At 43.2% G+C, this 16,200-nt stretch overlaps 2 protein-coding genes across 3 annotated transcripts in view; one reads left to right on the top strand and one right to left on the bottom strand.

Annotated features, from left to right (window-relative positions):
* Window positions 1-14,577, bottom strand: part of LOC100965856 (MOB-like protein phocein) — a 53,083-nt gene extending 38,506 nt beyond the window's left edge. The window contains exons 1-2 of one of the 2 annotated variants that reach the window (XM_012809146.2): window positions 14,508-14,577; window positions 13,664-13,828 (exon numbers count right to left, since the gene is read on the bottom strand). In XM_012809146.2, coding sequence (XP_012664600.1) covers window positions 13,664-13,828; window positions 14,508-14,510 — 168 coding nt within the window. In that variant the 5' untranslated portion in view covers window positions 14,511-14,577. Of the gene's footprint in view, window positions 1-4,205; window positions 4,304-13,663; window positions 13,829-14,507 lie in introns of those variants that run through there. The other variant, XM_003796077.2, reaches the window with a different exon arrangement.
* A 600-nt stretch (window positions 14,578-15,177) lies between these two features.
* HSPD1 (heat shock protein family D (Hsp60) member 1) overlaps window positions 15,178-16,200 on the top strand; it is a 12,133-nt gene continuing 11,110 nt past the window's right edge. The window contains exon 1 of the mRNA XM_023516890.1: window positions 15,178-16,197. Coding sequence (XP_023372658.1) covers window positions 16,026-16,197 — 172 coding nt within the window. The 5' untranslated portion in view covers window positions 15,178-16,025. The remainder of the gene's footprint in view (window positions 16,198-16,200) is intronic.

Raw genomic sequence — 16,200 nt, 5'->3', positions numbered from 1 at the left:
TGCAATGCCACAGCACTCTACCAAGGGCAACATAGTGAGACTTTGTTTCAAAAAAAAAAGAAACAAAGAAAAAGAAAAAGAATGATAATGACCATTATTGGATGGATGGGGGAGAAGGCTAAAAGGCTAGCAGACAGGAGCATATGATCCAGAGAGATTCAACTACATTGGCAATAGCTTAGTTCTCAGGAGTAGGTGTACCTTTTTTGGTTATTGTTCTCCCTCTTTTGCCTGGGCCAGAGTGCCATGGCATCATCACAGGTCACTAGAGCTGCTTCAGCCTCTCAAGTAGCTGTGATGCCAGGTGCAGACCACCACACTCAAGTACTTTTTAAAACATTTTTTGTAGAGATAGGGTCTTGACATTACCCAGGCTGGTCTGGAACTCCTGGCCTCAAGACATGCTCCTGACTCCCAAAGTGCTAGGATTATAGGTGTGAGCCAGTGTGTCCAGCTGGATATATCTTTTTAAATGTCTTAAACATTTTGGCCAGGCATGGTGACTCACACCTATAATCCTAACACTCTGGGAGGCTGAGGCAGGTGGGTTGCTCGTAATCGAGTTCGAGACCACCCTAAGGAACAGTGAGACACTGTCTCCACCAAAAATAGAAAAATTAGCCAGTCATCATTGATGGTACCTGTAGCCCCAGCTACTTGGGAGGCTGAGGCAAGAGGGTCACCTGAGCCCAGCAGTTTGAGCTTGCTGTGAACTATGATACCACAGCTCTACCCAGGATGATAGAGCTGGGTCTCAAAAATAAATAAATTAATTAAAAAGATGGGGGTGGGACCTGTAGCTCAGTGGTTAGGGCACTGGCCCCATATACCAAGAGTGGCGGGTTTGAACCTGGCTCTGGCCAGCTAAAATAGCAGATGCAACAACAACAAAAAATAAAATAAAATAAAGTAAAGATGGTTTCTTTTAAAAAAAAAAAAAGGGTTAAACATTTCACATCTTTTTTTCCATAGTTGCCCTATCTGAAATGAAAATGCACTAACTTTATTCAGGGAAAATGTCAAGGAATAAAACAGTCTCCTAGAAATTGTTTCAGAAAGCCTTTTCTTAGACATTATCTAAATATTAAAGAACAGTCTTCTATGTTTGATGCAAATATTTCAAATTGTATATAAAACCAGCACATTGTACCCCCATGATTGCATGAATGTAGACAGCTATGATTTAATAATAAAAAATAAAAAAGAGTCTTAACAGTTTTCTTATATGAGCCAGGTGTGGTGGCACACATCTGTAGTCCCAGCTAGTAGGAAGAAAGGCTGAGGTGGGAAAAGCACTGCAGCCCAGGAGTTGGAGGCTGCACTGCCCTAGCATCCAACCTGTGCACAGCCACTGCACTCAAGCCTGCGCGCCAGAGCAAGACGATGTCTCTAAAAAAAAAAAAATTTTTCTATATGATTTATACTAAAAAATACTTCTATCATTATAGTTTGCCTATTCTTGCCCTTAAAAATTTAAGAAAGCGGCTCGGCGCCTATAGCTCAACCGGCTAAGGCGCCAGCCATGTACACCTAGGGTGGCGGGTTCGAATCCCCAGCCCGGACCCGCCAAACAACAATGACGGCTGCAACCAAAAAATAGCCAGGCGTTGTGGCGGGTGCCTGTGGTCCCAGCTACTTGGGAGGCGGAGGCAGGAGACTCGCTTGAGCCCAGGAGTTGGAGGTTGCTGTGAGCTGTAATGCCATGGCACTCTACCCAGGGAGACAGCTTGAGGCTCTGTCTCAAAAAAAAAAAAAAAAAAAAAAAAATTTAAGAAAGCTTAGAATATTTTCATTCAAAAATACTAGAAAACACATATAGTAATGCAGTTAGACTTTCATATCTGTACATTCCACATCTGGAGATTCAACCAACCTCAAACTGAAATATTGGAGGGGAGGAAGTTAGAAAATGTTACATTGTTGCTGACAATGTTGCTCCTGCTTACTCAAGCTGGTCTGGAATTCCTGAGCTCAAGCAACCCACTTGCTTCCACTTCCCTGAGTGTTAGGATTAGAGGTGTAAGCGGCTACACCTGGCCAATGGTTAGGCTGCTAACCACAGCTGCATCTGTACTGAACATACACAGACATTTTCATGTCATTATGCCATAAATGATGTAGTATAATAACTATTTACATATCATTTACATGTATTACATGTGTAAATGTATTACACATTCTAGAGATGATTTAATGTAAACAGATGTGCACAGGTAATGTACAAATACTACCACATTGTATATAAGGGACCAGAGCAGGCTTGGATTTTAGTTTTGGAGCGAGCAGGGTTCCTGGAACCATCTCATAGAGGATACCAAGAGACAAATGTACATAGAAAAGATATAGAAAAGTTAACCAGAAATAAAATGTTTTACCTTATCATAACTGCAACATGTTATGACACACACCAAAAATCCACATCTTATTTCACTAAACAAATATTCATTGAAAACCAACTATGTACTTATGATATGCCAGTCTAACCAACTGAAAAAAGTAGGAAGATATTCTCCTGTTATAGCCCTAAATTTATCATTTTAGAACAGATCCATTTCATCAAAGGAAATTCATGTGATAAGAGATAGGACAGATTGTTGCTTAAGCATCTTTTAAATTTCTAACCTTTTCTGTTATATTTCATCTAACAAACCCTGATCTAGAACAATGTGGGAAAAAAATCAAGAAGCTTTGTGTGACTTACTTTTATGTAACTTACTCATAACATAGCAAACAGATATGTACAACATTTAAAATATATTATTTTCTTAACATTTCAAAATTAAGAACTTTTGAATAAATAAAAAAATGACTCTCAGGATGTGAATACAAAATTCTATGTCTAAGTATAAAAATATAATCAGAAGCAATGTTTCCAGAGAATAAGAAGATCTAACAAAAGAGCATTTAGAGGTTTGGAAAAGGTAGAAAGAAAACATACATAATACATGAAATTTCCAATAGTATGAAGACAAAACTGCCATCTTAATGTCATTCTATAATAAAATTCTCAAAATAATTTCTCTAAACTTCAGTACTAGAAGCAACTTAAAGAGAAAAGGTCACCAGTGAACCAAGAATCAAGAAACTATGTAACCTTGAGCAAATCCATTCCATTCTCTGGGCTTGTTTCCTTATTTGTAACATGGACCTGGAAAGTGTCTATACCTACAAGCTCCCTTTGAAAAGTCTTTCCATAATTCTGTACAAAAAATTGAAATTTACTTGCAGACATACAATCATAGCTCCATGGTTGTTTTGTTTTCACTACATCACTTTCCTATAAAATTACAGTTTAAACACATCTCTTGATTTTAGACCATCTACTTCAAAGCGAGCCACTTTGGCTGGCATATTAATCAGTTCAAATCGGAATGCCAATTTTATTGTTTTTAATGATGGGCATTCCATCTTTTCCAAATCCTACCAACCAACGCCTAAACAAGCACCAACTTATCCCAAATAGTGCCCTATAAAAAGTTGACAAAATTATCATCAGTTTATTTCCCGACTGCTCTTCACACATTATTTACAAGGAAATTCGCAAAGAATAACATCTAACAAGTCACAATGTGGCGATGAAAACTTGCTGGCCCTGAGAACAGCTGCAGGGAGGCAGCAGGGAGAGGTGGTCGAAAGCGAACAAGAGGAGGAGGATAAAGTAAATTACCGCCACCCGGATCCGGCTAGACGAGCTAGGAGGAGCCGGGTGGCAGAAGCCGGGCAGTTCTGCCCAGGCAGGAACTGGAAGCAGGGTCAAGGCAGTCTGGGTTTACAGCCCCTCCTATACCCGCAGCCCCGACCTTCAGAACACCCCGGGGGCTCCACCTGGCTGGCCGCGCCCCTCCAACGCTAGTCAGCTTGGGCTCAGCGGCGAGGAGAGAACAAGCATTCGCCGCTGACAGGCTCGCAGCCCGGAACTTCTACTCACTCCCTCCGCAGCCGCCACCCGCCCTCACGCCCACCCTCAGGTCAGAGCTCCTCAGGTCAGAGCTCCTCAGGTCAGAGCTCCGCAGGCCTCTCAGCGGCCGCCACTACTGCCGCCTCCGCCAAACTGAGGGGCTGCGGCTCCGGAAGAGCAGGCCGGGCACCAGTGTTCCCGCCTGCCTGCTGCCCTGGCCCAGCCGCCATTCAGTGGCTGTCGGCTACCCGGCGCGGGACGGCCCGGCACTCAGAATTGTCGGGCAGGAAAGGTGCGGAGATGGTACCTGCGCTTTGGTTCCCGGCCTGTTCCGCCTCAGCACAGCCGTCCCCTCCGCCATGACCATAGTGCCAGCGTCTGGGCGGCTGGAGTTGATACCCGGATGTAGGGGGGCGGGGCGGAACTGCGCTCTAGGTCTGGGCGCCGGGGAGGGGCGGCAGCCGATGGAACAGCCGCAGCCGGCGCGGGGCAGGACGGGAGGACTGAGATCTGCCCGGGAAAGGGCCGGCTACAACCGAGAGGTCCTGGCGGCGACTTGGAGGAAAAGCAGCAAGGGAAGGCCCAAGTGTCTCTGGGAAGTCCATGGGCCGGGCAGAAAGTTGGGACAGTGGGTGACTATTTCAGTGTATATACCTACCTAACGTGTTAGTGCCCTTCCTTGGGCTCTAAAAGTTAACAGTGGAAAGACAGTTTGTGCAGTGGCGACCTTTTCAGCAAACCTGTGTGCAAGCAAATAACCTAATTTTGTACCAAAATCCGCCTAGGAAGGCTAAGTGGAAAACAAGCCATCAGTCTGAGGTACTCCACAGGATCTGCATGAAATAGACAATCTGAAATCAGACTGGGGATTTGAGAGTCAAATGTTAAGCCATCCGCGGACTTCAAAGCCAAGGACCTTTTCAAAGACAAGTTGGCATAGAAAAAAGATGCAGATGTCAATCATCTGTGATGGAGAGTGGAAATTTGGTATTGTGCGTTAGGCAGTCAGAATTAGCTCATGTTTTTTGCAAGTCAGAGGCAAGAGGGACAAATTAATAGTCTTTGATAGATAGTAGGAGTTTTACATCTTATAGGATTGATTCCAAATCTCCTTTGTTGCAAGTTTTAAGTGTTCTCTTAAGTCAAAAATTCATAGCAGTTTTGGCAAACTTTTTCCTACCTAGAAACCTTTTATCTTTGATCTGGGATAAGGGAGGGCTTGGGATACTAGATGGGAAGGCTGAGGCAAGAGGATCACTTCAGCCCAAGAGTTTGAGTTTGCTGTGAATGAGGCTGTGGCACTCTACCCAGGGTGACAAAATGAGACTCTGTCTCCCCTGCACTCACCTCAAAAAAAAAAAAAAAATCAGATAAAGGTGTCTTGGGAATGCTGACAGAAGGATCATGTCACAGCCTCCAAAAATGGATGCTGAGAGTAGAAGAGAGGTTGGTTGAGTTGGCTCTGTAGCTGAGTCATTGTCAGTGAAAAATAACTAGGTATGCAGGGATTTGACAACAGAAAGTTGGTTTGCTTTTTAGAGTCCTTTCTGAAAGATGTATAGACTAGTAACTCTTCAAGAGTAAGGACTTCTGGCTCGGCGCCTGTGGCTCAAGTGGCTAGGGCACCAGCCACATACACCTAAGGTGGCAGGTTTGAATTCAGCCTGGGCCCGCCAAAACAACAATGATGGCTGCAGCCAAAAAATGGCCGGGCCCTGTGGCGGGCACCTGTGGTCCCAGCTGCTTGGGAGGCTGAGGCAGGAGACTTGCTTGAGCCCAGGAGTTGGAGGTTGCTGTGAGCTGTGATGCCATAGCTCTCTGCCCAGGGGGATAGCTTGAGGCTCTGTCTCAAAAAAAGAGTAAGGATTTCTTTCCTTCCAGCACTAGCTTCTAAAAATCAGAAGATTTATTCAACAAATATTCATAAAGCCCCACTATATGGTAGGCATTAAGGTACAAATATGACAAGGTCCAGTCCTTCACCGTAAGTTGCTTAGAATCTAGCAATAGGAACAGATGTGCAAATCAACAATTCTTACACAGGCCGCATATCCTTTATCTTGTTTGGGACCAAAAGTGTTTAAGATTGAAAATTTTTTTGATTTTAGAATATTTGTGTATGCATGAGATACCCTGGGGAATGGGACTGAAGATAAAACATGAAATTCATTTATGTTTCATATACACCTTAAACATATAGCCTAAAGTTAATTTTAGTCAATATTTTCATAATTTTGTGCATGAAATGTTTTGACTGTGACCTGTCACATGAGTTCAATGTGTGAATTTTCCACTGTGTCATCCTGCAGGTGCTTAAAAAGTTTTGGATTTAGGAGCATTTCAGATTCTGAATTTTCAGAGTATGGATATTCAAGCTGCACTAAAGTGAGAGCCTAGGACAAATGATACACAAAGGCTGCCTCTCTAATAAAGACAGGTTGGATTGGTAAGACAGCAGGGTCCTAAGTAGACATCTTAGTGTGTAGACAAACCCTCCTCACTGCAAGGATTAAGTTTAAATTCCCCCAATTGTGTGGTAGTTTCTCTGAACTGTAAATAGCAGTTAATCTGTAGTAGAAGGGGATCATCTTAATGTTCTCTTAATTCTAGATACTACTTTTCAGTTCATCTGAAAAAAATGAGAAAAAGTGGATGAGTAGGTGTTAAATTCAGGAACAAAATACCCATTGATTCTCCTTAAAATGTCTGATAAAGTTGCATTGTGATGTCAAGCCTGACCTTGTTCACAGGAAGAACCTTGTTCTTTAGGGCTGGAATGTTTCAAGTGTATAACCTTCACATTTTCATTCCTACGTCAGCTTTCAGATTATGACTTCCAAACAAGAACAGTTTTATAATCAGGGTTAATTTGGTGGGGGTGGGGAGGACAGAAAAGCGTGATCAGTAATAACAATTACATGTTGTGATGGGTTTCTTGAGTATTTCAGGTAAAGGAGGATGAGTATGTTTAAAGGCAATATGGCCTGTGGTTAGAGTTCTGGGCTAGGATTCAGAATATCTAGATTCTCTTGTCTCTTAACTATTAAGATTCTGAACAAGCTATCAAATACATCTCTTCATTTGTAATGAAAATTGTGCACAGCAGTTCTCTCTAGAGTATGAAAGCATAAAATTAAATATTTATGGAAATCTCTTTAAAGTTTTAGAAGAAAATATTTTATAAGTCCAGAGTATAAGTAACTTCAAAAATCTCTATACAATGTGAAATTCACTTTGGGAAAATTTTTTTATAAGTCTCACTGTTGCTCTAGGTAGTCATAGCTGACAGCAATCTCAAACTACTGGGCTCAAGTGATTCTCCTGCCTCAGCCTCCTGAGTAGCTGGAACTACCACAACACCCTGCTAGTTTTTTCACTACTTGTAGTAGAGATAGGGTCTCACTCTTGCTCAAGATAATCTCAAAATCTTGAGCTCAAGGGATCCACCCATTTGGACCTACCAGAGTGCTGGGTTTACAGATGCGAGCAACTGTGCCTGGACAAGGTTTTTTTTTTTTTTTTTTGCATGGGGCTGGGTTTGAACCTGCCACCTCTGGCATATGGGACTGGGGTCCTACTCCTTTAAGCCACAGGCGCCCCCCAAGACAAGGGATATTTTTAAATGTAAGTAAAAAAATTAAATCATATTATATAGAAGGCATTGGGTTAAGTGCTGAGAAACAAGATGTGTAAGCTTTCCTCAAAGAAATAACTGGGAAAGGGTGGCATATACAGCACTATATGTATTACAAGGCTGAATGCCTCAAGTGTTGAAGCAGTCCCTACTGGTTACCTATTCACTGTAACATTTGACATGTTCTTTGCAGATTCTGATTTTGCTGTGTCCATTTCTCTCCATGATCAGAAAAAAGTAAACCCATCTCAACCTAAAGCAGTGGTTCTCAACCTGTGGGTTACGACCCCTTTGTAACAATGAAAATACATCCTGCTTATCAGATATTTACATTACAATTCGTAACAGTAGCAAAATTAGTTATGAAGTAGCAACGAAAATAATTTTGTGGTTGAGGGTTCACCACAACATGAGGAATTGTAGTAAATGGTCATGGCATTAAGGAAGTTGAGAACCACTGGCCTAAAGGATAAATCCATACTGGCTCAAGCCAATGATTAATTATGGGGTAGGTGTCTGACTCCACTTTAGCCTAGAGCAGTGGTTCTCAACCTTCCTAATGCTGAGACCTTTTAATGCAGTTCCTCATATTGTGGTGCCCCCGACCATATAATAATTTTCATTGCTACTTCATAACTGTAACTTTGCTGCTGTCATGATTGTAATGTAAATATCTGATATGCAGGATGTATTTTCATTGTTACAAAGAGGTTGCGACCCACAGAGTGAAAACTGCTGGCCTAGAGGAAAGTGAAACTATCTGGTAAAGTAGGTTGGGGAAAGATTTATTTGCTCTTTAGGAAAAGACGGTAAGAGATGGTCCTCTTTTCAGCCATTGGACATTGCCAAGTCTGGAACTGTAGTAGCAGCCATCTTGGCTTGAAGGAAGCCAGCCTAAGAGCAAAGTTCACATAGTATGAATGATGGGTGTAGTTGAAATGTACCCTGAAGTACAGGTAGCATTTACGTACAGAGATGCAGATTTCACTGCAGGCCAAGAAAAGCTGAACCAGCAGGGAAACACGGGAGTGTGTATTCACAGTTGAACAATTTAATGCCTATATATGGTTTTGTACATCTTGAACATATTATTTGAACATTTTTTCTTTACGTAAGTTGTTACAGACATAATTTTTTAAATGTAGAGTTCAAACTTAGACCACTTTGGGCGGTCCCTGTGGCTCAGTGGGTGGGGCACCGGCCCTATATACTGAGGGAGGTAGGTTCAAACCCGGCCCCAGTCAAACTGCCACAAAAAAATAGCCAGGTATTGTGGTGAGCACCTGTCGTTACAGCTACTCAGGAGGCTGAGGCAAGAGAACGGCCTAAGCCCAGGAGTTGGAGGTTGCTGTGAGCTGTGTGACGCCACGGCACCCTACCAAGGCGATAAAGTAAGATTCAGTCTCTACAAAAAAAGAAAAAAAAAGCTTAGACAACTTTGACTACAAATGATCCTGAACTCCCATGGCACTTAATAGATATGTTAAAAAAAACGTACAATGAACATCACATCTCAAATTTCAGGTTACAAAGAGAGAGAAGGCCTTATCTGTGGGGGGTGGGGGAGGATAAAAAAGAATGATAACACAATAAATAAAGTTGGAACAAGTCATTCCTTAAAAAATGATAAAGTTGGGCCGCATCTGTGGCTCAGTGAGCAGGGCACCGGCCCCATATACTGAGGGTGGTGGGTTCCAACCTGGCCCTGGCCAAACTGCAACAAAAAATAGCTGGGCATTGTGGCAGGCACCTGTAGCCCTAGCTACTCGGGAGGCTGAGGCAAGAGAATCACCTAAGCCCAGGAGTTGGACTAGAAGTTGCTGTGTGTAGTGTGATGCCATGGCACTCTACCAAGAGTGACAAAATAAGAGTCTGTCAATACCAAAAAAAAAAAAAAAAAAAAGATAAAGTTAGCCAGGCACAGTGGTGTGCTACAGTCCCAGCTACTTGAGGCTGGAGGATCCCCTGAGACCAGGAGTTCAAAGCCAGCCTGTATAACATATCCAGATCTTATCTCTAAAGAAAACCAAGTCAGATACTTACACAATTCACTATAATAAATTATGAAACAATTACATGTTGAAAAGAAAAATGTACTGAGATTTGACTAGCTATAAACAAAAACCACATCAAATTAGGAAACAAAAATAACAAATTAGTATCTCTAATAATGTATACAGATAAGCTGGGGGTTATGGCTTATACCTGTAGTCCCAGTACTTTGGGAGGCCTAGGTGGAAGGATGGCTTGAAGCCAGGAGTCCCAGACCAACATGGTTAATATAGTGAGATCCCCTCTCTTCAAAAAGTAAAAAAATTAGCCAGGCATGGTAATATGTGGCTGTAGTCCTAGGCACTCTGGGAGGATAAAAAAGGAAAATCATTTGAACATAGGACTTTGAAGCTGCAGTGAGCTATGATTGTGCCGCTGCACTCCAGTCTAGAATGAAAGATAGAGACCCTTTCTCAAAAACATACCTAGGGTCCCAATTTTAAAAGAACTTTTTGTAAAGCATACATACTTTCTGAAACTGCAACAGGAAAAAGCCATAACCTTCCCTGGTAATTTTGCTTTTTTCTCTATTTCCAAAAACTTTTCTGTGAAGTGATGGGAAACCGACTTCTATGTTAGACAAACTGAATTCAGTTCAACCTCACTGTTGCCCTGGGTAGTGTTGTGGTATTCACCTAGCTGACAGCAACCTGGGTTCAAATTATCCTCCTGCCTCAGCCTCCTGAGTAGCTGGGACTACAGGTGCCTGCCATGATACTCGGCTAGTTTTTCTATTAATAGAGACAGGGCCTCACTCTTGCTCAGGCCAGTTTCAAACTCCTGAGCTCAAGGGATCCTCTTGCCTTGGTCTCCTAGAGCAGGCGTCCTCAAACTACGGCCCACTGGTTGTTTTTGCCACCGCTGCTGGTCCTGCTTAGCAGCCCACTCGTCCCAGGGCCCAAAGGTCTGAGGGACAGTGAACTGGCCCCATTTAAAAATTTTGAGGACCCCCTGTCCTAGAGTGTTAGGACTACAGGCATGAGCCACTACACTGAGCCCACTCCAACTAGTTAACATTTTTATCACATGCTAGTGTTTTTTCCTATTTTACTTCCTTTTGTTCACAGTTATTACTCTGATGAACAAAAGGTAAAGGCAACATACTAGTCTCGGTTTCACACTCCTAATGCCATCAATTTCTCAAGGCAATTTTTTCTACTTTATTAATATAATCTCGCAATCTATTAATCATTTCTTTAGCAATTATAGAAAGCAAGTGTCACAGGATTACTTCAAGGTACAAAAATTTTCTTATTGTTCTGATTTATGTTTGGATGAGGCCCTGAAATTATACCAGATAATTCCAAGGATGAACCAAGGTTTGAAAACTATTGCTTTAGATCTCAAAAGTAATTTGCTTGAAACTTTGCAAAAGAGAATGAGAAAGCCATAGCTTTTGGACAGATTTTTTACAAGTACACGTTACCTAAGAATAGCTTCCTCATTTGAGTCAAGGTTTCTCATTGGGAAAACAGAAAAATCTATGTTCACAAGGTTACAATGTTCAAAGCTTATTATCTAGCTGTGCATGAGACAGAGTATGAAACTTAATGACCCACTTGGATTATAAGAGCTTTGAGGCAAAATTCTAATACATAAATTCAACAAAAATTAAACCTTAATAAACCAAAGGTACTAACACAGGTATAAATGCAAATACACGTACAGGAAGCATATACTATTTTCCTGTTGGGGAACATGATCAAAAGTTAAGCATTATTCCATACCATTTAGAACGTCATTTACACTTCAGTTGTCTCTAAATATAGGGACACAGTCTTTAAAACACATCTCAGTCCAGCATATAGCAAATTTAAACTAAAAAATAAGTTTGACTACTGAAACAAATAGCTAGTAGCTCACAGCTGAGTTTAGGGTATTTGAGTTCAACTGTTAACTCTTTCTAAGCTGCTACATCCACGTCTGTTTGTTCCCCCCTGTGAGTCACCGTTTTAGCTATTACTATCACACAGTGCCTACCTTGGAAATGGATGGCACTCCACCAATGTTAGCTATTCAATCTTAGACTTTTTAACCAAGTAAATTACGTAGTAAAGTTTTAAATAAAACTGGGAAAGCTCATTCAGGAAGCAGAGACCAGATATAGGCTGGGTGCTGTGGTTCACACCTCTAACTACTCTGGGAAGTGAAAGCAGGACTGCCTGAGGTCACGAGTTTGAGACCTGTCTGAGCAGGAATAAGAGCCCGAAAATAGAAAAATTAGGTGGGCAAAATGTGTTGCCTGTTGTCCCAGCTTCTGGAGAGACGGAGGGAGGAGAATCACTAGAGCCAGGAGTTTGAGGTTGCAAAAATCAATGATGGCATCACTGCACTTTAGCCTGGGTGACAGAATGAGATCATCTCTTTACCCCATAAAAAGACAACATACAAGCTTCTTGTATTTTAAGTCAGAATACTGTTACTTAATTTTCTTAAAATGTATATGGAAATCCATGGCTTTACCTCAGTATAAATTATGTAACAAAGCCAAATTTAGTGTGAAAACACATCTACCTAGAAAACGTTTGGCTCCCAGAGTTCTTTGTGGATTGCTTGAGAATCACTAAAGATTAACCACTCATTTACATATTTTTATTTGGAAATGTTTATATCAGTACAGTGAAACTAAATGTTTGACATGAGATGTCAACAGTTTAGATATCATCAGTTTATTATAAAAGAGACATGGAAATTATTTACATGATGCAAGATTTCAGAACTTCAGTGGAATGGGCAGCTTCATGTCAATGCCATTTCAATAGTGATTTATTTCAGTCTACATACTTTCCAAGAATGTCACCATCTCTAAATAAGAAATAATCCTGCAAACAAAGATACTACAGTTAGGACAGTTTATGTAACATATTTTAGTTCTTTTTTATAATTGTTAATTTTACATACCTTGTCATCTAGAACTACTTTAGTGCCTCCATATTCTGGGAGAAGAACTTTATCCCCAACTTTCACACTAACTGGTTGAATCTCTCCACCCTTAAGATAAAGATATTTATTAGCAAAAATATCTAGTTCACAAATATCTACAGTCAACGTTTAAATCATTACAATTAATGAAATATGCTCCCTCAAATCCAACATGTTGAACATGTACTTCATGGCAAAGTGATATAATTTATTTAGAATTGCAGTTCTTTACTGAGAAGCATCACAGTACAATTAAACTTTGAAATAATGAACACACAGTGGCTTAAACTAAAACCTGATTTCAGTGTAAAAGTTTAAAAGAGTTATGCTGGAAAAGCTAACTTTAACTAAAACTAACTTTATACTTGTTAAATATTAACATAACCTATTGACTATGCTAAGTAAATCAGCTTTTAAACCATGCAGAAATAGCCATTTGTCTTGCAAAATACAAAAATTTAAGATAAATACAAATAATTTAAGATAAATTTAAGATAACTTTTTTGTATTTAGAACAAACATTTCTTCTGTGATTCAGTTTTCTTTCCTACAAAGTACCACTCTGGCAAGTGGGACTGAAGCAGAGTGCCATGTCCCCAAAGCCTTTCTATTCCTGACTCCAGGTAAAACTGTTTAGTAGCACTTTTTAGGGGCAAATGAAACAATGTAATTAACATATTTGACCCCAAGGGCATTTACTGTATATTTTGGCTGACACTGAAATCTAACCAGTTTATTGGAAAACACCTGGAAGATGAGTTCAACCTGTTCCTTTCATATGTATGCCAATTAAGGCCTCAAATGGTTAAGATTAAGGCAATTCCTGTATGTTAGAGGTTAAACCAACAGTCCCAAACTCCCCTCAAGTTAGTTTTGTCAAAAATATAGAATTTAAAGAAAACACTGGTCATCCTAGACTACCAAACGGCTATTGAAAGTAATTTTAATATTCTGAAATCATCACATAAAATAAGCACATTGCATTGACCATATAAGACAAGCTATTTTATTGTACAACCATTTTACTTAAAAGACAGACAACAGTTGAACTAAGGAATGAACCTGAAGATGATACAGGCTACTTCCAATAACTCACAGTTTCTTATTATTTTCCCTTCACACAAAAGAATGAACAGTTCCATTGTGGCCCCATTTACCTTTCCTTTAGAGCCTGACCCAACAGCCACTACTGTTGCTTGCAATACTTTTCCTTGAGATTTTTCTGGAAGCATAATGCCTCCTTTGGTTACAGTTTCGGCTGCACACCTTTCCACCAATACTCGATCGAAGAGTGGAAGAAACTTTCTAAATGCTTGTCCTGCCTGCAGAAAGAGAAACGTTAAAGAGTTAAACAAAACTATGTAAACTAAATCTCAACGGGCAATGCCAGCCTTAAGTGTGATGTCGCAAACACGTTTAGGCTTTGAAAATTAACAGAAAACCTTAAGTTTATTCCTTCAGGAAACACACGTGAATGTTCTATCCTATATTCCAAATTTAAATACCCCATTCCTTACGTCTGTTAAGGATCCTTGTTGCTTCTTTACTCAGCAACCAGACCAATTTTCTTTCTTTTTCGATTTAACTTCAAAGTAACCCCAGACTAGATCCAAGGCTAATCTTGTTTATTACAAGGTCAAATATTTTCCATATTCGAGTTTTCTTCTGGAAACTTCCAGAAAACGATAGGGTCACACTCTGCCTGGGGGGCATGCTTTCTCCAAAATATTACACACCCACTAAAGCTCTGCAGAAGCAAGTGGAGAGCCGAGCGTTCGTCCAGGTTCCCGCCCCCTGCCCCACATGCCTGCAGCATTGGCGCGTGCAAAGAGCCCTCGGCAGAGGCAAGGGTCGAACGTACATTGCCTCTCCAAGGGTATGAGTGGGCATGCACTGATCACCGAGTGCCGCCCCCCAATCCCTCCTTTCAGGCCCCCAAAAGGGCGTCCAGGATGCCCGTACCGACCCGGCCCACGCGCCTAGGGCCCACCCTGGACTCACCATGGTTCCCAACTCCGTAGCCACCACTCTACTCTCGCCGCGCCGCTGCAAGGAGAGACCCGTAATCCGGCCCTCGGGACACGTGAAAAGGCCAAGCAGCGCGCAGGCGCGCTCGCTCCCGCCCCTGCGCCCCTCCCCGCGAGAGAGGGTGGCTGCCCTATCGCGCGCCGCGATTCGTCCCGAGAGCTTCGCGCAGGCCGCTGACGCGGAGCCGGGAGGCGGGAGAAAAAAGGAGCTCCTTCTAGGCTTTTCTAGGCGGCCAGCCGAGGTGAAAGAACTATCCCTTCGTCCTCTCCCGGAAATGACGTGATTTGACCCTTGACTCGCAGAGAGCGCCGCGCTTTCCGGAAAGTTCTGGAACGGTGCGCGGCCCGGGAACTAGCCTAAGCTGGCCAGAGAGGGCCGGGCCACTGGGCTCAGCCCCGCGCGGGTATGGAGGGCGGGGCTGGCGCGCGGAATGTGCTGATTGCTGGGCCCGGCCGCCGGGAAGGGGGAGGGAGCCGCCCGCACACGCGGTGCCGCGGGGCGGGAGAAGAGGCGGAGGGAGGGGACACGGGTTCATTGCCGTGTGCGCCCTGCACTCTGTCCCTCACTCGCCGCCGACAACCTGCCACGCCGCGCGCACGCCCTGCCGCCGCCCCGCAGGTACGCGGCCGCCCCGCGCCGCCTCCCCCAGACTCCAGAGACTCCGAGCAGATTTTCTTCTGCTGCGGTCCAGCCAAAGTGGGCCGGTGGCCGAGAGCCTAGACTTCCGCTCGGCGCTGCAGGCAGGCCCAGGCCCGCTGGCCCAGGCCTCCTGAGTCCATGCGGTTCTCATCACGTGCGGCGCGGATCCGGGGCAGGGCGCGGTTGGAAAGGCTTGCCCAGGAGGTGGCATCTGAGGGAGAGCTGTACCTCTTAGGCCCTTTGGTGCAACCCTCTCCTGGCCGACTTCAGAGCATGGGGGGGGGGGTCGGGTCCGGGAAGAAACCGCTTTATACCCCGCAGTCAGCGGGGATACTGCACCTCCTTTCCTGACCTTGTGGGGTGCGACCTGAAGGAAAGACACGTGTGGCCTCGCGGAGTGGGCCGGCCCGACTCCCTCAGCACCGCGGCCTTGGTGGCTGCTCTGATACAGTAGCCACGGGTGGATACATGGAGACACTTTGCTGAGCTGCTTTTTGCATCTTCAGGAATACTTTTCTTGCCAGATCACTCGGATTTGTAATCCTCCACCTTCCTTCTACCTTGATTTTTCAGGAGACACATTTGGAATGAGTGTTCTTTGAAGGCCGTTGTAGCAGTGAAAGATTAACTCTTTTTTTGGCGGCAGAAGTAGGTAGTCATTGGGGAAGGAGTTGCGAGTAATGGATGCTAGTACTGATGTTATGAAACTGCGTCGAATTTGGTCGCCAGGGCGTAATAGCGGTTGGAGTAGGCCAGGCTCAAGTCTAACATTGCTTTTTCTCCTGCACAGGTGGATACGTTTGTCCAGGTCTAGTGCTAGAACTGATCATCTCCTTGTTTTCTCCCTCAGAAATGCTTCGATTACCCACAGTTCTTCGCCAGATAAGACCAGTGTCCAGGGCACTGGCTCCCCATCTCACTCGGGCTTATGCCAAAGATGTAAAATTTGGTGCAGATGCCCGAGCATTAATGCTTCAAGGTGTAGACCTGTTAGCCGATGCTGTAGCCGTTACAATGGGGCCAAAGG

This window comes from Otolemur garnettii, unplaced genomic scaffold (genome assembly GCF_000181295.1).
Source record: "Otolemur garnettii isolate 467f Iridium unplaced genomic scaffold, OtoGar3 scaffold00100, whole genome shotgun sequence".
Lineage (NCBI taxonomy): Eukaryota > Metazoa > Chordata > Mammalia > Primates > Galagidae > Otolemur > Otolemur garnettii.
The sequence above is the reverse complement of the archived record's forward strand: the minus strand, read 5'-3'. Positions and strand labels throughout refer to the sequence as shown.